This window comes from Procambarus clarkii, chromosome 43 (genome assembly GCF_040958095.1).
Source record: "Procambarus clarkii isolate CNS0578487 chromosome 43, FALCON_Pclarkii_2.0, whole genome shotgun sequence".
Classification (NCBI taxonomy): domain Eukaryota; kingdom Metazoa; phylum Arthropoda; class Malacostraca; order Decapoda; family Cambaridae; genus Procambarus; species Procambarus clarkii.
Window position 1 is genome coordinate 18,485,893 of NC_091192.1, and position 25,492 is coordinate 18,511,384.

The 25,492-nt window shown below is 40.3% G+C and overlaps 1 protein-coding gene across 2 annotated transcripts in view; it reads left to right on the forward strand.

Annotated features, from left to right (window-relative positions):
- ProRS-m (prolyl-tRNA synthetase 2-like protein, mitochondrial) overlaps positions 1–25,492 on the forward strand; it is a 114,631-nt gene that overhangs the window by 1,445 nt on the left and 87,694 nt on the right. The window contains exon 2 of one of the 2 annotated variants that reach the window (XM_045738547.2): positions 4,923–5,100. The exons of the other annotated variant lie outside the window; for it this stretch is intronic. Coding sequence (XP_045594503.2) covers positions 4,923–5,100 — 178 coding nt within the window. The remainder of the gene's footprint in view (positions 1–4,922; positions 5,101–25,492) is intronic. 2 annotated transcript variants of the gene reach the window in all.

The following is a 25,492-nucleotide window of genomic DNA, read 5'->3' on the forward strand; positions in this document are numbered from 1 at the left end:
GCTGAGTGAGGCCGGAGTCGTGGAGCTCTATGCGGGAGAGCGTGGCGGCTCGATTGGGAATTGCGAGTGTCTGAACTCGGGGAGCGAGAGCATTGTAGCTGGATGCGGTCGTAGTCTGCTGTCTGCTCTGTGTCGAAACTGTAGCGTGTCTTAGGTCGATTAAAACTGCCCACGCCGAGTACTACATTCTTGACTGGAGATTGTACTGTTTTGCTATTCTCAAATCGCTGGCTTATATACGGTTACTACACCTCACAGTAAGATAGGAGGGTGGAAAACCCGCTACCTGTAAATAGGGATAGGATTATAGCTTGTGTAATTAGTTATGTGATTAAGATGATGATATAATGGAGCAAGTATAGGCTTACTCGCTACAGATTTGACCATACCTTGTATGGGTCCTGGTAGTATGGTTGGGTTTGTTCTAGATTCACAGTTTAGAATTCTATGGATTACAGAATCCACAGGATTATTCCAAATAATCCTGTGCATTACTGAAATGGTTGGGCATGCTTTCCCCATCATATGTTGCATCCTGGGAAAAGGGTCAGTATTTCAACCTAGGGGACCTTGATACAAGCCTAACATGTTTTATACACGGCTGCCTGTCCCTTGACAAAATTATTATTATTATAATTATTTTTAATATTATTGTTGTCATTATTATTATTTAGTTATTTTTACTTATTTAGTTATTATTTACTAGTAATAAGTTATTGTTTACATATTAAAACTTATAATCAAAGTTTAGGTTGTAAAAAAAAAGAAAAATTTAAATTCATGTTGTCATTAACAGAAACTCTTTTGCATATACAGTATATTTTAGTTTATATTGAGGTCCCCAATCTATTGGGGACCTACTGACTACTACTATTGACCGTGCCCAGGATGCAACCCCCACAACTGTTGCATATTTACTGCTAGGTGAATAGAGGCATTTCATGAAAGGAAACTTGCCTAACCATTTCTGTCCCACTCAGGAATCGAACCCAGGCTCCCCAATTGTAAGTTGAGATTAAAGTCAATGAAGAAATCGCTACCATGTTTTATTCTGGGGTCTGGTAAGAGGACTAACCAAATAATATAATGATAAGTAGATATACCTAAAGTTACAGACTACAGATCTTCACTATGAAAAAACATATTTGGTAATATTTGTAATGGCCATAGTATGCACAACATTTTGCTAGAGCTTTTAAGAAAGTTTAATTTGGCATTTATATAAGCCGACTATAGGGCTGCTACAGAGTGGTGGTCTGTGTGCTAGCCTGTGACTAATAAATAATAAAAATTTATGTTGCCGTCCAGTGATAAATAAATGGTACCGTACCAAAATGTAAAGCTATCTCAAGTGGGGTAGGAGGAGGAAGGCCCTTTCACACCCTAATAACGTTCTGTTCCCTACACAGAAGGGAATCATTAGATTTTACATTATGGCCACTAGAAAAAGTGGCCATAATGTAAAATACCACCATGGTACATAACTGCCATTAAGTTTAGGCCTATTTCTTTCATGAATTGTGTTTATTTTTGTTGGCTTATTATGATAAGTGTACTGATAAAGGTATTTCTTGATCATTGGCATAGCCAGGTTCTGACATCATGAGAGAGAAGGACATCAAAAGTTGTTACTTCAGATAACAAGTTAACATTATTAACACTTCTTCAAATAATTTGAAATTTATTATACATATTTATATAATACTCAAGATCAAAACACAAAAAGATAGGTTTACAAGTACAGGACTACCTCGGTTTAAGAGTTTTAATCCATTCCAGGAGACAGCTCGTAATCCGAAAACTCGTAAACCGCAGCTAATTTCCCCATAAGAAATAATGGAAAATGAATTAATCTGTTCCTGACTACCCAAAAACCTCACTTCAAACTAAATTTTATACATAATTCATCTAAATCTACACACAAAAGTATGTTCAAGTTATTACTTACCCTTTCTGATGACTGCTGTTGGCGTATGGAAGATGGTGAGGAGGAGGGAGGAGGAGAGGTGTTACTGTTTGGAAGGGGAGTCCCCTTCCACTATAACATCAGGCAGTGAGGACTTCACTGATGTGCACTCTCTGGCACGTTTTGCCTGCATAATACTAGGACTTGCTTGTCTTACTTAGAATCTGTCTAAAGACACTTGTTTTTCCCTACATTTTAACACTAGTCTGTAGTAAGCCATCACATTGTCATTTAAAGGGTCAATGCAACGGCTTGCTACTGCTTTATCTGGGTGAGTTTTTCAACAAAACTTTGCAGTTCTTCTCATACTTCACACATTTTCTTAATGAAGAAGGGACTTCCTCTACTGCCTCTACTCACTACTATTTTCTTAGGTTGAACCTTACCACTGGCTTTCTTTGGACCCATGGTGAGATATATAATAACAACTTTTATGCTTAAATGGCAAAAAATCCGTCAAAAAAACTGTAAATCCTTGTGAAGAATTCAGGCAAGATAGGCACTGGTAAACTGAGGCGCAATCGCCGTGCCAAAAGCGCACTAGTCAGCCTGTACGCGTATCAACACCCTCGTCTCCCAAGGCAACGCTCATATTCCGATGTAAATTTTCCGAGCAAATCCTGCTTGTATTCCGAAAACTCGTATATAGGGACACTCGTATTCCGAGGTACCACTGTATCTTATTTTGTATTTAAAATAAACAATTATTTAGTGTTCATATCTATATTGGACATAAAATCAAACATAATAAAAACAGTGTGCTATTTAGTATGTGCTTATTTTATATTTAAAAAGTAAAATCAAAACTGCAAATTTTGTACCATAATGAACAACCACAAGTCTCTAGTCAACTAGGCTTTATTCTAGCAAAGTTATTTATTTTTATACTGTACTTCAGTAGCCAACTGTCTTCCAGGGGATAGTAAAGTTAACCCAGAAAATCAGTTTTTCACCCATTGTAGTACGTAGGTAGGACTTTCAGTTTGTGTTGGCTTAGGGATTTTTTCACAACTGCACTACTTGCTGCCAAAGGTCAGAAAAATGTGGGACAATGTTGTAAAGCTAGTATACATACCATTTGAAATTATGAATTTTAGTATGCTGTTGATGATGGGTTTCTTAGGATGTTAATTGTTTTACGGCTAATGCTTATGGAAGTTTGAAGACGTCTTAAGAGCCTGAAGTTCGAAAATGGCCCTTTGGTGTCATCTTGAGGTTATCTTGAGATGATTTCAGGGCTATTTAGTGTCCCCGCGGCCCGGTCCTCGACCAGGCCTCCACCCCCAGGAGGCAGCCCGTGACAGCTGACTGTCACCCAGGTACCTATTTTTACTGCTAGGTAACAGGGGCATAGGGTGAAAGAAACTCTGCCCAATGTTTCTTGCCGGCACCTGGGATCGAACCCAGGACCACAGGATCACAAGTCCAGCGTGCTGTCCGCTCGGCCGACCGGCTCCCTCATGCCATGAGACCAGGGAACTACTGAGGTATTACACACACACGGTGTAATACCTCAGTATTATACTGAGGTATTGTAATTTCTTTGCATTCAAAACTATTTTTAAATGTAAATGGCTAAGAATGAAGGTGATAGATAGGATTTAGATTATGACAAAGATATGTACAGTGGCACCTCGATTAACAAGCGGCTCTATTTACGAGCATTTCGAGTAACGAGCGAGCCACTCGCAGCAAATTTGTCTCTATTGACGAGCTTCACCTCTATTAACGAGCAAAACCACATGGTGCTTCCTAGCGTCTTGCGGGTTCTCGCAAATTCTCGGACGCCTCCGACGCCAGTGTTGTTGTTGTATCGCACACGACAAGCATCCCTCTGCATTTATTTGCGCTTTTCTTTGTTTTTTTTTGTGGTTTTGTGACTACAATTTGTAATGCACGATGTCGCCAAAGAAGCTGCTAGCTAGAGATAATGTTGTCAAGAGGAAGAAAGACACAATTTCTGTGGATTTGAAGAAGGAAATTATAGCAAAGCATGAGCGTGGTGTCCATGTGACTAATCTCACAAGGGAGTATGGCAAGTCCTCATCAACAATTTGCATTATTAGTAAGGGGAGGAGGAGGTAAAGGAGGATGCTGCCTCTTCCAGTGAGATCAGGGAAGTGTTGGGAATGTTTGAAAAGGTGACCACATTCTTGGAAAAGCATCACCCCTGATAAAGCAGTGACAACCTGGTGTGTGTGAACATGTTTAATGACAATTTGCTGTCTCATTTTAGGAACATCCTAAAACAAAGACAACAGCAGTTGTCAATAGACACGTTCTCTGCAAAAGTAGAGAAAAGAAGAGCCAGTGTTAGTGAACCACAACCCGGTCCCAGTGGGGTGAAATTCCCAAGAACAGAGAGCCCGCCTGACTCAGAGATGGAGTCTCCTTCCACACCATAACGCCTCTCCTCCTTCCCACCTTCCCCATCGTCTCCCTCAAGCCAGCAACGACTTCATAAGGTAAAGTAAACATGAAAACAGTACAACAAAATATTTATAATTACATGTGCAGTATTATATTTACATTATAAAAGTCATACAAGTATGGGTGTTTTTGGGAGTGGAACGAATTAAATTTATTTCCTTTCTTTTAAATGGGGCAATTTGTTTCTTAAGACGAGTTTTCCATATAACGAGCTCGGTGCCCGAACGGATTAAACTCGTTAATCGAGGTGCCACTGTAGTTACAATACTGTAGATGCCTGGTTATTATTTTAATATTTATTAATGATTAAGCAAGTATAAGAAAGAACCTGATAGTAGGTGTATATTATTAATTTGTTATATAGTTAGATTTTGAGTTAAAATAAAAAGCAATATCTGGATTTCTCTAAATTTGTGTTTGTACCAGTCTTCATCTGAGGTATTTGTATAACCCCTACACTGCAGATGATCTTATTTTTTTACCTTATCTTTTCTAATGCTTTGATATCAACTGTTGCTCTTACAAGCTGTTGATGGATTATGGAATAATAAACTCGAGGAGCAGCGGAATGTTTGCCTTGTTACCATTTGGCCAGCGAGTATTCACTAAGTTGACCACAATAATTGAGGAGGAGATGAGAGACATCGGTGCACAGAAACTTTCATTACCTCTTCTTACAAGTGGACATCTGTGGGAAAGAACAGGTATGCTATGTATTTGTACTGCTTTAAATTTTCCTTGTTGATGCCTAACAAGTACAGTACTATGGTATTAAGTATTCAGTTGCACATGTCAAGCATATCAGCGCCATATCTGACCACACTGCGTGAGTCACAGGGATAATTTAGAGTACCTCGCAAAATTTAAACATCTTACACATACATGTTTCTCACATTTGCTTCCTCAGGCCTCCAGTAAACATACACAAATACAAATACTGTACAAACGTTTATTCAAAAGAATGTATGTACAAAGAACATAAGAGTAATGTACAATTGTAGGGACAGGAGTTACACAATCTATGAAGCCACTATTACTCAAGCTTTTTCGGGCAAAAACATAAAATAAATGTTGACCAAACCACATACAGTACTAGAATGTGAAGGGACGATGACGTTTCGGTCCGTCCTGGACCATTCTCAAGTCGATTGTCACAATCGACTTGAGACTGGTCCAGGACAGACCAAGACGTCGTCGTCCCTTCACTTTCTAGTGTGTGGTTTGGTCAACATATTTCTGCCACATTATTGTGACTCCTCTTCTGCATAAAATAAATGTACATGGTTCAGATATCATTGAACACAATGCTAGTTATAATGTTCAAAGCACACAGCTGCAGTTTTGTGCATCTATGCATTATAAAAGGAGACCTGATGTTCCCCTTATAAAATAATCTTCTGGAAAATTATTCATATTCATAATTTAGTGACTGGAATCTGATGATAATAGTAGTGGTGTGACGATATGCATAGTACAGTATATTGGAGGCATTTTGCTGCATCAAGTGGTGGTGTCTGCTGGCATCATCTGCTGGTAGTATGTGATGCTATGCTGTGCTTGGATTGTATTACCACACTTACTAGACCTGCTTAGTTGTTTGCTATGTTGCATTGAAAATATATATAGGTGTGTATAACTTGTGTATACAGTATAGTTTAATAACAGCAAAACTCTCTTTTATTTTTAACCCCTTAACTGCGCGACCTCCAAATATGACCCCCCCCCCCCCCCATTGCGCAGGAAATAAAATCTCTGGAAAAAATTCTTTTCTGTTTTTAAAGTGTCAAAAATCCTTCCCTGAGTAAGGGTATAGTAACAGAAGGTCGAAATTGTAAGTACTTTAGCTGCTATGGGGTCCGTAAGTTAGTGCGTGATGTCATCATTCCCTGGTCGCCAGTGGCATACACCTCCGGGGCCAGTAGAGCGCTCGGGGCAGGATGCGCGAGTTGCCGCGAATATATTTTTGTTCATTTTCTGCGCACAGTTCCAAATACATTTTATATGCTTTTATGTGCCAGTCCTATGTACTGTATAATGAACATGTACACTATATTATGGCAGTAGAACATCCGTACTGTCCGAAGACACTGTGTTACGTGCATGACACGTGTGTACACATATCCGGCACATATTTCCATTGCATTATACTAATTTATGTATGTTTACAATCTATTTACACACTATCACACACTATATACATTCACCATGAACACACTCAGAACTCCGCGAGTGTCAGCTGCCACACCCTCACTCCTCCAACATCCAGTTTCTCCCTCACTCCTCCAACATCTTACTCGCCAACATTGCTCCTCCCACCATACTGTTATTGTTTGTATTACACTATTTACACATGTTATGTATACCTTTGTACTTGTTTTATTTACCAGAACTATGCAAGTAAGCTGGTATTGTGTCCAAACTTTACAGTGGCCACCATACACTGTATGAGAAATCACATTACGATTACGAAATGCTACGATTACGTCACCTCCCTCACCAAAATAGCTCCTCCCAAAATACTCCTGTTGCTGTTACTACACTATATACACACACATTGCATATACCCATGTACAAATGTGTTCACCATAACAAACCACTAAGCTAGTATGATGAGCAAAACAAGAGTGGCTGCCACACAGTGAGGCTACCTCGATTCTCTCCCTCACTCCCTCACCACAATTACTCCTCCCACAATACTACGCACAGTGCTTATTATCACCACATTCCTGTTATTATCATGATACTGGTCACTAAATCTTGTAAATACATAATTGACCACAAGTTTATTTTGTAAAGGAACCTAAGAAGTTGTTTGAAGATTCCTAGATGGACGAAATAATGCTGTGGTGCTGTGGCTAGCGCTGTGAACATCGTGAACAGCATTGAATCACTAATATTTGAACATTGTACACAGTCATTATCACACTCAGGCTCTTCTGTAATACTGTCATGACTAAATAATACAAGTTATATATATACTGTATATATATATATATATATATATATATATATATATATATATATATGCGGAAAATCCACAGAGAAATATGAAATGAGGTGAACGTTTCGGCTTGTTAAAGCCTTTGTCAACACCAGACTGACTGTTGAGTCAGTCTGGTGTTGACAAAGGCTTTAACAAGCCGAAACGTTCACCTCATTTCATATTTCTCTGTGGATTTTCCGCATAAAATGATCAGTGTTTTGTGATCGTCAATTGCATGCATGCATGCATGCATATATATATATATATATATATATATATATATATATATATATATATATATATATGTCGTACCTAGTAGCCAGAACGCACTTCTCGGCCTACTATGCAAGGCCCGATTTGCCTAATAAACCAAGTTTTCCTGAATTAATATATTTTCTCTAATTTTTTTCTTATGAAATGATAAAGCTACCCATTTCATTATGTATGAGTTCAATTTTTTTTATTGGAGTTAAAATTAACGTAGATATATGACCGAACCTAACCATCCCTACCTAACCTAACCTAACCTATCTTTATAGGTTAGGTTAGGTTAGGTAACCGAAAAAGTTAGGTTAGGTTAGGTAGGTTAGGTAGTCGAAAAACAATTAATTCATGAAAACTTGGCTTATTAGGCAAATCGGGCCTTGAATAGTAGGCAGAGAAGTGCGTTCTGGCTACAAGGTACGACATATATATATATATATATATATATATATATATATATATATATATATATATATATATATATATATATATATATATTAGTATATTTTGGTAGCAGTCTTTCCTGTAGACATATATTATTAAATATGACCGAAAAAGTAAGATTAATAATTCTAACACGAATTTTCTCAATCTTTCGTACATTTCGTTTCACTGTTGGAGGTAAATAAAAAATCAATTCTCCAAAATTCATTTTTATTTCTAGTCTGACGCGACACGGGAGCGTTTCGTAAAACTTATTACATTTTCAAAGACTTTAGTTCACAAATACACAACTGAATAGAACTTACGCATCTCAGATTTTATATCTACATTTGAGTGAGGTGGAAGGGGTGATGTGGCATTAACACAAGACAGAACAAGATGTGGTATTAATAGGGTATTAATTTTATCAACACAAGACAGAACAAGAGTATTAATAGGGTATTAATTTCATCAACACAAGACAGAACACGAAACAATGGATATTGAATAGAAGTGTTTGTAGAAAGCCTATTGGTCCATATTTCTTGATGCTTCTATATTGGAGCGGAGTCTTGAGGTGGGTAGAATATAGTTGTGCAATAATTGGCTGTTGATTGCTGGTGTTGACTTCTTGATGTGTAGTGCCTCGCAAACGTCAAGCCGCCTGCTATCGCTGTATCTATCGATGATTTCTGTGTTGTTTACTAGGATTTCTCTGGCGATGGTTTGGTTGTGGGAAGAGATTATATGTTCCTTAATGGAGCCCTGTTGCTTATGCATCGTTAAACGCCTAGAAAGAGATGTTGTTGTCTTGCCTATATACTGGGTTTTTTGGAGCTTACAGTCCCCAAGAGGGCATTTGAAGGCATAGACGACGTTAGTCTCTTTTAAAGCGTTCTGTTTTGTGTCTGGAGAGTTTCTCATGAGTAGGCTGGCCGTTTTTCTGGTTTTATAGTAAATCGTCAGTTGTATCCTCTGATTTTTGTCTGTAGGGATAACGTTTCTATTAACAATATCTTTCAGGACCCTTTCCTCCGTTTTATGAGCTGTGGAAAAGAAGTTCCTGTAAAATAGTCTAATAGGGGGTATAGGTGTTGTGTTAGTTGTCTCTTCAGAGGTTGCATGGCTTTTCACTTTCCTTCTTATGATGTCTTCGACGAAACCATTGGAGAAGCCGTTATTGACTAGGACCTGCCTTACCCTACAGAGTTCTTCGTCGACTTGCTTCCATTCTGAGCTGTGGCTGAGAGCACGGTCGACATATGCGTTAACACTCCTCTTGTACCTGTCTGGGCAGTCGCTGTTGGCATTTAGGCACATTCCTATGTTTGTTTCCTTAGTGTAGACTGCAGTGTGGAAACCTCCGCCCTTTTCCATGACTGTTACATCTAGAAAGGGCAGCTTCCCATCCTTTTCCATCTCGTAAGTGAAACGCAGCACGGAACTCTGCTCAAATGCCTCCTTCAGCTCCTGCAGATGTCTGACATCAGGTACCTGTGTAAAAATGTCGTCAACATACCTGCAGTATATGGCCGGTTTCAAGTTCATGTCGACTAAGACTTTTTGCTCGATGGTACCCATGTAGAAGTTTGCAAACAGGACACCTAGGGGAGAACCCATGGCGACCCCATCTACTTGCTTATACATGTGCCCATCCGGGCTCAAGAAGGGTGCCTCTTTAGTACAAGCTTGGAGTAGTTTCCTCAGAATATTTTCTGGTATGTCAAGAGGAGTACAGGCTGGATCACGATACACTCTGTCGGCTATCATTCCGATTGTCTCGTCCACAGGTACGTTGGTAAACAGCGATTCTACGTCCAACGAGGCTCTTATCCCTGTGGCCCGTGTGCCCCGCAGTAAGTCCACAAATTCCTTTGGAGACTTCAGGCTGAAGGCGCAAGGAACATAAGGAGTCAGCAGGCCGTTGAGTCACTTCGCCAGTCTGTACGTGGGTGTGGGTATCTGGCTAATGATTGGCCGAAGTGGGTTTCCAGGCTTGTGCGTCTTGACATTTCCATACGCATATCCAGGTTTATATTCCCCAATGATCTTTGGCAGGTGGAGTCCGGATTTCTTGGAAATTTCACCCAAATGAAATTTGGGTGAAATTCCCAAGAAGAGAGAGTCTGCCTGACTCAGAGGTGGATTCTCCTTCCACACCATAACCCCTCTCCTCCTTCCCACCTCCCCATCGTCTCCCTCCAGCCAGCAACTACTCTTCATAAGGTAAAGTAAATATTAAAACACTACAACAAAATATTTATATTTACATGTGCAGAATTATATTTACATAAAAAAAGTCATACAAGTATGGATGTTTTTGGGAGTGGAACGGATTAAATTTATTTCCTTTATTTTAAATGGGGAAATTTGTTTCTTAAGAGGAGTTTTCCAGGTAACGAGCTCGGTGCCAGAACGGATTAAACTCGTTAATAGAGGTTCCACTGTATATATATATATATATATATATATATATATATATATATATATATATATATATATGTCGTACCTAGTAGCCAGAACGCACTTCTTAGCCTACTATGCAAGGCCCGATTTGCCTAATAAGCCAAGTTTTAATGAAATAATTGTTTTTCGACTACCTAACCTACCTAACCTAACCTAACCTAAGTTTTTCGGCTACCTAACCTAACCTAACCTATAGAGATAGGTTAGGTTAGGTTAGGTAGGGTTGGTTAGGTTCGGTCATATATCTATGTTAATTTTAACTCCAGTAAAATAAAATTGACCTCATACATAATGAAATGGGTAGCTTTATCATTTCATAAGAAAAAAAATAGAGAAAATATATTAATTCAGGAAAACTTGGCTTATTAGGCAAATCGGGCCTTGCATAGTAGGCCGAGAAGTGCGTTCTGGCTACTAGGTACGACATATATATATATATATATATATATATATATATATATATATATATATATATATATATTAATATTAGCATATTTTGGTAGCAGTCTTTCCTGTAGACATATATTATTAAATATGACCGAAAAAGTATGATTAATAATTCTGACACGAATTTTCTCTATCTTTCTTACATTTCTTTTCACTGTTGATGGTAATTCAAAGATCAATTCTCCAAAATTCATTTTTATTTCTAGTCTGACGCGACACTTGAGCGCGTTTCATAAAACTTATTACATTTTCAAAGACTTTAGTTTACAAACACACAACTGAAACTGAATAGAGCTTTCACATCTTCGAGGTTTATATCTACATTTGGGTGAGGTGGATGAGGTGAAAAACGAACTTTCAACAATGGGTATTCAATGGGTATTAAATTCCAACACAAGACAGAACACGAAACAATGGGTATTGAATGGGTATTAAATTCAAACACAAGACAGAACACGAAACAATGGGTATTGAATGGAAGTAATTGTAGAAAGCCTATTGGTCCATATTTCTTGATGCATCTATATTGGAGCGGAGTCTTGAAGTGGGTAGAATATAGTTGTGCATTAATTGGCTGTTGATTGCTGGTGTTGACTTCTTGATGTGTAGTGCCTCGCAGACGTCAAGCCGCCTGCTATCGCTGTATCTATCGATGATTTCTGTGTTGTTTGCTAAGATTTCTATGGTGATGGTTTGTTTGTGGGAAGAGATTAAATGTTCCTTAATGGAGCCCTGTTGCTTATGCATCGTTAAACGCCTGGAAAGAGATGTTGTTGTCTTGCCTATATACTGGTTTTTTTGAGGCTTACAGTCCCCAAGAGGGCATTTGAAGGCATAGACGACGTTGGTCTCTTTTAAAGCATTCTGCTTTGTGTCTGGAGAGTTTCTCATGAGTAGGCTGGCCGTTTTTCTGGTTTTATAGTAAATCGTCAGTTGTATCTTCTGATTTTTGTCTGTAGGGATAACGTTTCTACTGACAATATCTTTCAGAACCCTTTCCTCCGTTTTATGGGCTGTGGAAAAGAAGTTCCTGTAAAATAGTCTAATAGGGGGTATAGGTGTTGTGTTAGTTGTCTCTTCAGAGGTTGCATGGCGTTTCACTTTCCTTCTTATGATGTCTTCCATGAAACCATTGGAGAAGCCGTTGTTGACTAGGACCTGCCTTACCCTACAGAGTTCTTCGTCGACTTGCTTCCATTCTGAGCTGTGGCTGAGGGCACGGTCAACATAAGCGTTAACAACACTCCTCTTGTACCTGTCCGGGCAGTCACTGTTGGCATTCAGGCACATTCCTATGTTTGTTTCCTTAGTGTCGACTGCAGTGTGGAAAACTCCGCTCCTTTCCATGACTGTTACATATAGAAAGGGCAGCTTCCCATCCTTCTCCATCTCGTAAGTGAAACGCAACACAGAATTCTGCTCAAATGCCTCCTTCAGCTCCTGCAGATGTCTGACCTCAGGTACCTGTGTAAAAATGTCGTCAACATACCTGCAGTATATGGCCGGTTTCAAGTTCATGTCGACTAAGACTTTTTGCTCAATGGTACCCATGTAGAAGTTTGCAAACAGGACACCTAGGGGAGAACCCATGGCGACCCCATCTACTTACTTATACATGTGTCCATCCGGGCTCAGACTAGAAATAAAAATGAATTTTGGAGAATTGATCTTTGAATTACCATCAACAGTGAAAAGAAATGTAAGAAAGATAGAGAAAATTCGTGTTAGACTTATTAATCTTACTTTTTCGGTCATATTTAATAATATATATATATATATATATATATATATATATATATATATATATATATATATATATATATATATATATATATATATATATAATTATGTTATATATGTCAATAATTTATGTTCTTAATATAATATAATAATAATAATTCAAATAAACCAATTGGAAACAATTTGTTGAAAAAAAAGAAAATCACTAGGCTTATTAGGCAAATCAGGCCTTGCATAGTAGGCCAAGAAGTGCATTCTGGCTACTAGGTACGACATTATATATATATATATATATATATATATATATATATATATATATATATATATATATATATATATATATATGTCGTACCTAGTAGCCAGAACGCACTTCTCAGCCTACTATGCAAGGCCCGATTTGCCGAATAAGCCAAGTTTTCCTGAATTAATATATTTTCTCTAATTTTTTTCTTATGAAATGATAAAGCTATCCATTTCATTACGTATGAGGTAAAAAAAATTTAATTGCAGTTAAAATTAACGTAGATATATGACCAAACCTAACCAACCCTACCTAACCTAACCTAACCTATCTTTATAAATTAGGTTTGGTTAGGTAGCCGAAAAAGTTAGGTTAGGTTAGGTAGGTTAGGTAGTCGAAAAACAATTATTTCATGAAAACTTGGCTTATTAGGCAAATCGGGACTTGCATAGTAGGCTGAGAAGTGCGTTTTGGCTACTAGGTACGACATATATATATATATATATATATATATATATATATATATATATATATATATATATATATATATATATATATATTATTAAATATGACCGAAAAAGTAAGATTAATAATTCTAACACGAATTTTCTCAATCTTTCGTACATTACGCTTCACTGTTGGAGGTAAATCAAAAATCACTTCTCCAAAATTCAATCTAGAAATCCTAGTAAACAACACAGAAATCATCGATAGATACAGCGATAGCAGGCGGCTTGACGTTTGCGAGGCACTACACATCAAGAAGTCAACACCAGCAATCAACAGCCAATTATTGCACAACTATATTCTACCCACCTCAAGACTCCGCTCCAATATAGAAGCATCAAGAAATATGGACCAATAGGCTTTCTACAAACACTTCTATTCAATACCCATTGTTTCTGTTCTGTCTTGTGTTGATACTTTTAATACCCTATTAATATCCCCTAGTGTTCTGTCTTGTGTTGATACTTTTAATACCCTATTAATATCCCCTAGTGTTTTGTCTTGTGTTAATGCCACATCACCCTTCCCACCTCACTCAAATGTAATGCCACATCACCCTTCCCACCTCACTCAAATGTAGATATAAAATCAGGGAAACGCAAGTTCTAATCAGTTGTGTATTTGTGAAGTCTTTGAAAATGTAATAAGTTTTACGAAACGCGCCCGTGTCGCGTCAGACTAGAAATAAAAATGAATTTTGGAGAAGTGATTTTTGATTTACCTCCAACAGTGAAGCGTAATGTACGAAAGATTGAGAAAATTCGTGTTAGAATTATTAATCTTACTTTTTCGGTCATATTTAATAATATATGTCTACAGGAAAGACTGCTACCAAAATATACTAATATATATATATATATATATATATATATATATATATATATATATATATATATATATATATATATATATATATATATATATATATATATATATATATAATGTCATACCTAGTAGCCAGAATGCACTTCTTGGCCTACTATGCAAGGCCTGATTTGCCTAATAAGCCTAGTGATTTTCTTTTTTTTCAACAAATTGTTTCCAATTGGTTTATTTGAATTATTATTATTATATTATATTAAGAACATAAATTATTGACTTAGTTATGTAAGTTTGGGTTAGGTTATGCTAGGTTAGGTTAGGTTAGGTAGGGTAGGTTAGGTAGGGTAGGTTAGGTTCGGTCATATATCTACGTTAGTTTTGACTCAAATTAAAAAAAAATGATCTCATACATAGTGAAATGGATAGCTTTATCATTTCATAATTTTTTTTTTTAGAAAAATATATAAATTCAGGAAAACTTGGCTTATTAGGCAAATCGGGCCTTGCACAGTAGGCCGAGAAGTGCGTTCTGGCTACTAGGTACGACATATATATATATATATATATATATATATATATATATATATATATATATATATATATATATATATATATATATATATATATATATATATATATATATATATATATATATATATATATATATATATACATACTGTAACCCCGCGATTATCCGGGATTTGATCATCCGAAAAACGCCCTTATACGGCCAAAATCGTGAACGGATAAAGTTATCACAATATCCGGCCAAAATAGCCACAGGGACCGGATTAAAGCAGGTTTTCTGCAGAAATTACACTATCCGGTCAGTCCCCCAGATAATCGTGCCTTTGTCCGTATATGAAAACATGAGGCAGGCCATACGGGATTAATCCCGTCTGCCCGAGACTCGAGGCGCATGGTGTAGGTGGGGGTGGGGTGGGTGGGTGGTGTTGGGAGGGTGGGAGGGGTGCATCAGGAGGGACTACCTGGGTACAGGAATTACCATTAATTTTAGAACAATTAATCATAGCCAAAAACAAATAAAATAACTACTAGTAATTATGTAATAACAAATAAATAAGTTTCCTAAAAGCATTGTGCACAGGCTGAAGTTTCCTTAAAAAATATTGTGAATTTTTTTCCTCCTGGCGGCCTACGTAACGCTATGGCTGCCCCAAGTGGACCTGTCCAACACTGGTCAACCCATGTGCGTCCGTCCCTCGTGTTATACACAGTGCTGCGCCATTAGTGAAATATTTTTTTAAATAACTTTTTTATTTTCATAGTAACTTTGAACATTTTTGGCCAAGACTATGTCTGGTAGCAGCATCAATCGTTCTGGAGGTGTTAAGAGGAAGAAAGTTGTCCTAACAATTAAAGACAAGTCACAGTTATACGCCTCAACCAGTGCGGCCTCACAGTGTTGCGCCATTAGTGAAATATTTTTTTAAATAACTTTCTTAATTTTCATAGTAATTTTGAACATTTTTGGCCAAGAATATGTCTGGTAGCAGCATCAATCATTCTGGAAGTGTTAAGAGGAAGAAGATTGTCCTAGCAATTAAAGACAAGTTACGTGTTGTTTAAACAGTGAGGCGTCACAGGCAGCCAAGCGCCTTCAACAAGTGAGGCGCCACAGGCAAGCCAAGCTCCTTCAACAAGTGAGGCATTATAGGCAAGCCAAGCGCTTTCAACAAGTGACGCGCCACAGGCAAGCCAAGCGCTTTCAACAAGTGAGGCGCAAGCAAGCGCCTTTAACAAGTGAGGCATCACAGGCAAGCCAAGCGCCTTCAACAAGTGAGGTGCAAGCAAGCACCTTCAACAAGTGAGGCCTCACAGGCAACCAAAATGCCCTCAACCAGTGAGGCTTCAGCAGCTGGCAGTCAAAACTAACTTAGCTTAATGAACTGTACAGTAATTTTAAGTGTTAATTTTAGTGTTGTGTTAGTATAGGTTACGTAAATTGTTAAGAATTTTTAACTTCAAGATGTGTGGCATCAATCAAGAAGACGAACACCAACAAGGTAAGTTGAGGTTTCTAGTTGAATATTTAATAATTGTATGTGGCAAGGCAATTCAAATTATGTTGTTTGTAGTATAAAAATAGTTGGAAATGGTCACTTTTGGACTCGTAGGTGAAAAAGTACCATTATCCGAAAAATGTGATAATCCGGCTGGGGGTGCTTCCCATATAGTCCGGATGATCGAGTGGAGACAGTATATATATATATATATTATTTATATACAGGCATACCTCAGTTTAAGAGTTTAATTGGTTCCTGGAGACGCCTCGTATTCCGAAAACTCGCATTCCGAAGCTAATTTCCCCATAAGAAATAAAGGGAAATTAATTAATCCGTTCCTGACTACCCCAAAAACCCCACATCAAACTAAATTTTTAATCCTAATTCATCTAAATAAACCTACAAAACTATGTTCAAGTTATTACTTACCTTGCTGTTGAATGCTGTAGGCGTATGGAAGATGGTGAGGAGGTGGGAGGAAGAGAGGAGTTACTGTTTGGAAGGGGAGTCCCCTTCCATTATCACATCAGGCAGTGAGGACTTCACTGGTATGCACACTCTGGCACATTTTGCTTGCATACCACTAGGACTTGCTTGTTTTACTAAGAATTTGTCTAATGACACTTGTTTTTCCCTACATTTTAACACTTGTTTGTAGTAAGACATCACATTATCATTTAAAAGGTCAATGCAACGGCCTGCTACAGCTTTATCTGGGTGAGTTTTTTCAACAAAACTTTGCAGTTCTTCCCATACTTCACACATTTTCTTAATCAAGAAGGGACATCCTCTACTGCCTCTACTCACAGCTATTTTCTTAGGTTGAACCTTACCAATGGCTTTCTTGAGACCCATGGCAAGATGTATAATGACAACTTTTATTCTCAAATGGCCAAAAAACCGATAAAAAACTGTAAATCCTTGTGAAGAATTCAGGTGGGATAGTCACTGGACACGAGACACTGGTAAACTGAGGCGCGATCGCCATGCCACCACGCGCCAGTCGGCCTGTACACGTATCAACAAACTCGCGTCCCGAGGTAACCCTCGCCTTCCGAGACATATTTTTGGAGTAAATCCTGCTCGTCTTCCGAAAAACTCGCATACAGGGACACTCGCATTCCGAGGTACCACTGTATTTATATTTATTGACATTATTAGGCGATGCTGTGGTCACAAGCTGAACAGCAGTGCTGTGAGCTCATGCTGCATGTGCCGGCCTTGGTTGCTCACTCAATACTGAGGCTCTCACACCCGGGAATGTGGACCACTATTTTTTTTAAAGGTGGTGTCTGTTTACAAGAGCCCTGAGGAAGCTGATGTGAACCCCATGTAGCTGTGGGAGATTTGAATGGAATGTGAAAAATACAAATACCAGGAGGCGCGTAGCGCACCCCATACGTGGGCCTGCAGGTGCTTTGCGCAGTTAAAGGGTTAAAAGAATATAATACAGTATTTTTGCACTTATTAGTGACACAAAAATATGTGAACTATGCTATACATGTGCTGTGATATAAATAACTATTGACAACTCAATGCATCATTGCACTTGAAAAAATGGTAAAAACATTAAAATTACAAAGAAAATATAATATATTCAATGCATGTTATAATTTCTTGCAAAATATTTAGAGATAGGCTGAAATCTGATAACTGGTTATGAGATTATTACACCATCAGAACTGCCTTATGGTTTATAATGGTGCATGGAAATGTGGAGTTATATATAAAGGGTATATATAGTGTAATAACAGGAATAACACATAGTGCACATAAATAATAATTCATTATGCTGGGGGGACAGGAAGCCAGAGTGTACTCATACACATTTTGGCTCTTATTGAGGTCCCCCCCCCCTCCCTCCGACGGCCGAATTACTGACCCCGCCCAGGATGCAACCCCACAGCAAGCTGATTAACTCTAGAGTACCTACTTACTGCTAGGTGAACAAGGCCATTAGGTGAAATGAAATGTGCCCAGCCATTTCCGTCCTGCACGGGATTCGAACCAGGAATTTTTGATTGTGCGTCGATAATGAACCCGATTGTACTACCAGGCATTAATAAATAAATAAATGTTTATTTAGGTAAGGTACATACATACAAGAAATTTTTACAAAGATTGGTGGACTTATAGATAGAGCTAGTACATACAATGCCTAAAGCCACTATTACGCAAAGCGTTTCGGGCATGAAAAACTTAATTGACTAAAGCTTAATACTAATTGAGCATAAAGAGTAAAATGAAAACAAGAAATGAAAACATAGCTGAAAAAGCAGCACAAATACAATTCTATTGACAAACAGCGCTCTTTAAAAAAAACAGACATTGGTTGACAATAGAGGGGTAAGGTAGGTTACAGGGAATTTATTAGGTATAGCTTCGTTTTTATCTTAAACTGGTTGAGAGAGGTACAGTCTTTAACATGGTCGGGAAGGTCATTCCACATTCTGGGCCCCTTGATTTGTAGAGCATTTCTAGTTTGATTAAGTTGTACTCTAGGAATATCAAAACTGTATTTATTTCTGGTGTGGTGCTCATGGGTTCTGTTACAACCTTCTATGAAGCTTTTGAGGTCAGGATTGGCATTACAGATTAGCGTTTTATATATGTATAATACACTTGAAAGAATGTGCAGTGACTTAATGTCTAACATATTCAGAGATTTGAGTAGGGGTACCGAGTGATGTCTGGGGCCAGAGTTGGATATTGTCCTAATAGCAGCTTTGTGTTGAGTAATTAGAGGACGTAAATGATTTTGGGTAGTAGAGTAAGTGACTGGGTATTTTGGGTAGCAAAAGATTTTTTTGGGTATTTTGGGGAGACTGGGATTTTGGGTAGCATGTAAGTGACACGAATATATTTGAACATACAGATGTTCACACATTTTGTTATATTGTACATACTGTATTTCTCAAATGACACAATTAAATAATAATATTGCAAAAAACGGAGAAACATAAATCAGGTACAGGTACGTTGAAATTAATATGTAAAAATATCTTCTCGGCAACTCCTGCCCCTCAACTGGCCCGTGGGTGATGGCTCAGTGAACTCTTGTGAATCGCAACACTTCCTCACTCCATCATGGCCAAAGTAAGTTACACATAATTTTTTTCTGTGATCCAGGAATGCATTTTAACAATATTAGAAGGAAAAAAATTCTGAGGGAAATCAGAGGTCTAAGAAATTAGACCTCTGATGGCTCCCAACTACTAGGTCACTTCAGCTGTGGATTTCTTAGGCCCTGCCAGAGACAAGAGCCAGAACCTGGTCCTTGTCATAGAGGCTAATGGAGAAGATGACTGTCACTTCACCGGAAAGGTATCCAGAAAATCAGCTAATCAAAACGGACAACTGTTAGGTTCATTGGAGAGACCAAAGTCTCGCAACCCGTCAAATGATCTCTTTCCCGCTACCCAACTATGTAAACAAATGCTTGAATCTATCAAAACTAGTGTAAGCTCATCCCCCCCCCCCATCTCCCATACTTGAATTGGGAAGGCAAAAGGGGGCTCACCATCTCTGGAGTCTGCGCTGTCAGTTCTTAAGCTGATGCAGTTATAACAAGACTGCAATAGGGTTCCCTGGTTGTCTCTGCTATGCAGGCTTCTCTGGTTTTTCAGCTAAGTGTTGTTGGGTCTTCGCCCTTTATGACATTTCTGTGTACACTTGTGTAGATTGAGCCTGGTATTTAGTGTGCTTTGGGCTGCATGTGCTCAAGTTTGCCTTCCCTGGGTGCTCCCTAGCACTGCCCTTGTGCTGACTAGAGTTCCCTTCTCAGGTGTGTTACGAGTGTCACTCCTTTAAAGGTCCTCCTTCCTCGAGACAATTGGGTCTTGTGGTCCCTCTGTCTTGACCCAGATCAGGAGTGACTTTAGCTGATGGGGCGCACTGATGGCTTACGTGCTTAACATTTATGGCATGCCAAGGTCAGCCTTCACAGCCATGTAGCCCAGGCTGTGTTGGCTTCCATTTAGGTCTGGCATAGCATCCCCAGTGCCTGGGTTCCCTGCTTGATGTATCTTTCAGTCCCTGGAAATTCCCTGCAGGTTCTGTGTGGCCAACAGATATCCCCTCCAAACCTGGTCTCGCCTTGTGGGAATTTGAGGGTTCATTCATACTGACTCTGGCATGCTGCCTGTTGGGTCGGTGACACCTACAAGGCCAAGTCTTGTGGAGTCTGAGCTCCCCATACAACTTTCTTATCGAAGCCTCCTAATGCAGTTAGTGCATACTAGGTGGCAACTGCTTTGTAGGTTTGTTTTGCAGTGGTCATGGTTGGGCCCAATTGAATGTCCCAGAGCTGTCCCAACTTGTGTTTAGGGACCTGAAATTGGAGGAGTTGGTGCTCTCCAGTGTGGCACCATTGCACTTCTTCCTTCCCTTTCAGGTTTTGTTCACCATTGCTCTGATCTCCCTCCCCCCTTCCCCAACACTGTGCCTGAAACATCTTTGGGTTTGGGTTTGGTGTAGAGTTTTAGCTTGGGATGCAATTTGGGCAAGCCCGGGGATTGCCCCTTCCTACTCGGGTGCAGAGGCAGTTGAGTCTGCTGGTCCCAGCTGTGTTTTTCTGAACAATGTCTGAACTGGGAGGGAAGGGGCTCTCTTTGGTCTGTTGCTCTTTAGACCTAGATGCTGGGAGTAGCTTGTCTTCTGGATTCTCGGGGTTTGGTTCTTCATGTGGTTCACGTTTGGGGAATGTCCAACATCCACAGCCAGTCTGCCCCAGTTTTTTTCCATCTCTACAGAGGGAACCATCAGTGCTGCCTCCTTCCTATGGCTCTGTGAGATGTTTGGATGCCCTTGTTGTGGAACTCCTCGTGTTGGCATGGAATCGGCACCTTCCTCTTCAAGTGGTTCCATTCCCCGATTACGAGGCCCCTCATAGTAGTTGCCTTTCAGCTGGACTTGTCACGATTGAAGTTCCTGTACCTCTTTTTTTTTCCCGCTCCAGCTGTTGCTCTGGGTCCTGAAGTTCTTCCAGGAAAAAGTGGTCCTTTTGACTCCTTGGTAGCCAGCTCAGCCTTGGTTTCAGGCTCTTCCTCTATCAGAAGGTTGGCACAGGTTGTACTTTGCTGGTTCAACCTTCTTCTCAGCTTTTTGTGCCTGGTCTTTTTGACACATCTTTATTACCATCTTTACGGTGAGCAGGTGGCTTCTTTGATGATATTCTACCCATATTCCTCTTCTCGGCAATAGTATGATATTTCATGGCACTCCTTTTGCCACTTACCATCCCTTTGTCGTTGTTCATTGGTTTCCGAGCATTTGGTGCTCTCATTTCTTTTTTGGCTTTTTCTTGTTAGCATCTCATGCTGAATACTGTACTGTCATCTCATATAGTGCAGCACTGGTAGATCTGCTGCAGCTTGCATTCGGTGTTAATATTACCTCAGCGCTGTTTTCAAGATGTCATGCACCTTGTTTCACCTCTGGCCTTCTTATGCACTCCCTAAGTCAGCCTGGTCCTTGGATCATGTGCTGACTTTTATTTCCTCTTCTCCTTTCACTGTCCCCCCCCCCCCGTTTGGTCCGGGATTCCTTTTTTAAGGCTTTTATTTCTGCTTTCTCTTGCCTCCAGTTGTTGGGTTGAGGAGCTTCATGCTCTCCTCTGGCGGTGTTTTTTTTTTTTTGTTCCTCTGGCCCTGGGAACATTATGTTCATTTGCAGCTGCCTCCTCCTCTTCTGATGAAAAACAAATCAGTTGGTTTCTGGAGCTGTCCTTTGGACATTGTTGCTTGGATGGTTCAGCCAGGATTGCATAATGTGTTGTCTGGCTGTGGCTCTCTGCCTTTACCTTTGGCCCACTGCTCTGGCTTCAGTAGATGCTTGTGGGTTGATTGTGTTGTGTTGGTTCCCTGTTCCTAAGGCTAGTATTTCCCAGGTCATTTGCAGTGTCATTAAGTCTACCCAGCCTGTGGTCTACCCTCATGCCCATGATGTTATAAAGTGTGCCGCTCTTTTGGCTGTGTTTGTGAATGTATCCTGGGCTGATATTTGGGTGTAAGGGTTTTTGAGTCAAGCATGGTTCCGGCAACCCAGTATTTGATGAATATTTCTGGGCCTTGGAGCTCTTGTGTAGTCTGGAGTTGTGTTTCTCCACTGAGTCTCTCAAACTCATCCTGATTCTTGTGGTGTTCCCTCCTTCCTTGTACATTTCCTGGTTATTTACCTTATCTGTGAGTAGTTAGCTTGAAAAGCCATAAAGGGCTTTCCCCAGAAAACCAGCAATGAATATAGTAAAACGCCAATTTCTGGGGGATCCCTGGTGGCTTCCCGATTCCCTCCTTTTCCTTCCAGGTTTTCAGGTGGAGGCTTACATCTGTGCTAGAACTGAGCTTGGGGATACTGGCTAGCAGCCATCTGCCTCTTTCACTAAACATGAGTGGGGAATGTGAGGCAAACAAGCTTATGCTAGTTCCAAGAGATTTCGATCATTTGTTTACATAGTTAGGGGAATCGTTTTGGTTGTTTTTGAGGCTTTGGTCTTTTCTGTGGGGAGCCCCTTCACTTCCCTGGAACTATCGGGCTAATATGCAAATCATTAGACTGAAGCATTAGTCTATGGAGTAAAGCCTCGGCCCACCCCGACGGGCCTTCTGCCGGTCGGGATTGGTCATTGGTGCCAGCATCTGAGGTGGTGCTTCCTTTGGATTCGGCGTCATCTGGTCAGCACGATAATCGCTCTGTTCATTGGTCGGCTTCTTGTAAGGGGCGTCGGCTCTTTCACGGCGTCAGTGGGGTGATGGAGGAAGAGGGGGAGGGTTGCTCTGTTTGCTCACGCTAGGTCCCACTATTCATGGGCGTTTTGGGTCGTGTCACCCAACTTGTGGTAGCGTTGGGTGGCTCTTCCTCCTCCTGGGGAGCCGGGTGGCTGGCAGGACAGGCTTCTTTCCCTGTGCTTCGTCAGGTCATCTTGAAGTGGGTGCGCTTGGGTGTGGTCGAAATGACCTCGTGCCTCAGGTGGGTTTCCTGCCTGTTTCCGGTGCCGAAAAGGGACTGTGTGGATCTGCGGTTCATTCTGGACTTGGCCCATCTGAACCCCTGGATTCCTTGCTCCTCCTTTCGGATGACCACTCTGTCTCAGTTTCGGCTTCTTTTGTAGCTGGGTGCCTGTATGGTGTCCCTGGACCTCAAGGATGTGTATTAGCATGTTCTTATTCATCTGGGGTTTAGGGACTGGTTGGGTTTTATGGTGGGGGCATCTAGCTTACCACTTTCGTTGCCTCCCTTTTGGCTTGAATCTGGCACCTCACATTTTCATGCTTCTTACCTGGGTCATGGTGACCCATCTGCGTCTGCTAGGGGTCTGGGTTCTGGACTACCTCGATGTCTGGCTAACGTGGGCTCCTGTAATTACCTAAGTGTAATTACCTAAGTGTAGTTACAGGATGAGAGCTACGCTCGTGGTGTCCCGTCTTCCCAGCACTCTTTGTCATATAACGCTTTGAAACTACTGACGGTCTTGGCCTCCACCACCTTCTCACTTAACTTGTTCCAACCGTCTACCACTCTATTTGCGAAGGTGAATTTTCTTATATTTCTTCGGCATCTGTGTTTAGCTAGTTTAAATCTATGACCTCTTGTTCTTGAAATTCCAGGTCTCAGGAAGTCTTCCCAACGATTTTATCAATTCCTGTTACTATTTTGTATGTAGTGATCATATCACCTCTTTTTCTTCTGTCTTCTAGTTTTGGCATATTTAATGCTTCTAACCTCTCCTCGTAGCTCTTGCCCTTCAGTTCTGGGAGCCACTTAGTAGCATGTCTTTGCACCTTTTCCAGTTTGTTGATGTGCTTCTTAAGATATGGGCACCACACAATAGCTGCATATTCTAGCTTTGGCCTAACAAAAGTCATGAACAATTTCTTTAGTATATCGCCATCCATGTATTTAAATGCAATTCTGAAGTTAGAAAGCATAGCATAGGCTCCTTGCACAATATTCTTTATGTGGTCCTCAGGTGATAGTTTTCTATCTAGAACCACTCCTAGATCTCTTTCTTTCTCAGAATTCTTTAAAGATTTCTCACATAATATATAGGTTGTGTGGGGTCTATGTTCTCCTATTCCACATTCCATAACATGACATTTATTAACATTAAATTCCATTTGCCAAGTGGTGCTCCATATACTTATTTTGTCCAGGTCTTCTTGAAGGGCATGACAGTCATCTAAATTTCTTATCCTTCCTATTATCTTAGCATCATCAGCAAACATGTTCATATAATTCTGTATACCAACTGGTAGATCATTTATGTAGACAATAAACATCACTGGTGCAAGAACTGAACCCTGTGGTACTCCACTTGTGACATTTCTCCATTCTGATACATTGCCTCTGATTACTGCCCTCATCCTGTCTGAACTTCGCTGTGCTGGTCTACCCGCTGGGTCGAGTTTGGCTTTGGTGTCAGTTCTGGTTCTTTTGGGGACCAGAATTAATCTCCTGTCTCTCTTCCACCTCTCTAGAGATCACTGGGTTCAGCCTCCAAGGGCCTTGTGTCAGTTACTGTGTCGCCAGCTTTCTCTTTGGGTTTTTCGGGATGCAGTGCCTTGGCGCCTGCCGAAGCCCTCATTTAGTGTGGTCATGGATGCGTCGTCTCTCAGCTGGGGATTTGTGACCAGCACTCACCAGGCCAGCCAGGGGTGGTGGGGTCTGGCCTTCTGTCGGGCTCACAGCACTGAGCGGGAGTTCGCGGCGGTATGGCTGTCGCTTCGGAGGGTTCGGGTCGCTCAGGGTTCAACCATCCGGCTCCATTCAGACTGTTCTCTAGTGGTGCCTTGCTTGAACCGCAGGTGTTCTCCTTGGTTCTTGGCTCTTTGGGGCTGGTTATTTCGAGTGGCTCATCTGTTGGTTTCTCAGAGTTTGGCTGTCCATGTGGTTCATATCCGGGAAGTCCAACGTCCTGGCAAACGGCCAGTCTCGGTTCATTCCCCTCTCCATGGAGTGGACGGTCAATGCAAACTCCTTCAGTTGGCTCTGCTGGACATACAGGCTCCCTGAGGTGGTCCTCTTCGCATCTGTGTGGTTGAAGCATCTCCCGATTAATGTGGTGCCCTCCCCAACCACGGAGCAATGGCAGTGGACGCCTTTCGGCAGAACTGGTCAAAGTGGGATTACCTGTACCCTCCCCGGTCCAGCTGTTGCTTCGGGTTCTGACTCTGTTGGAG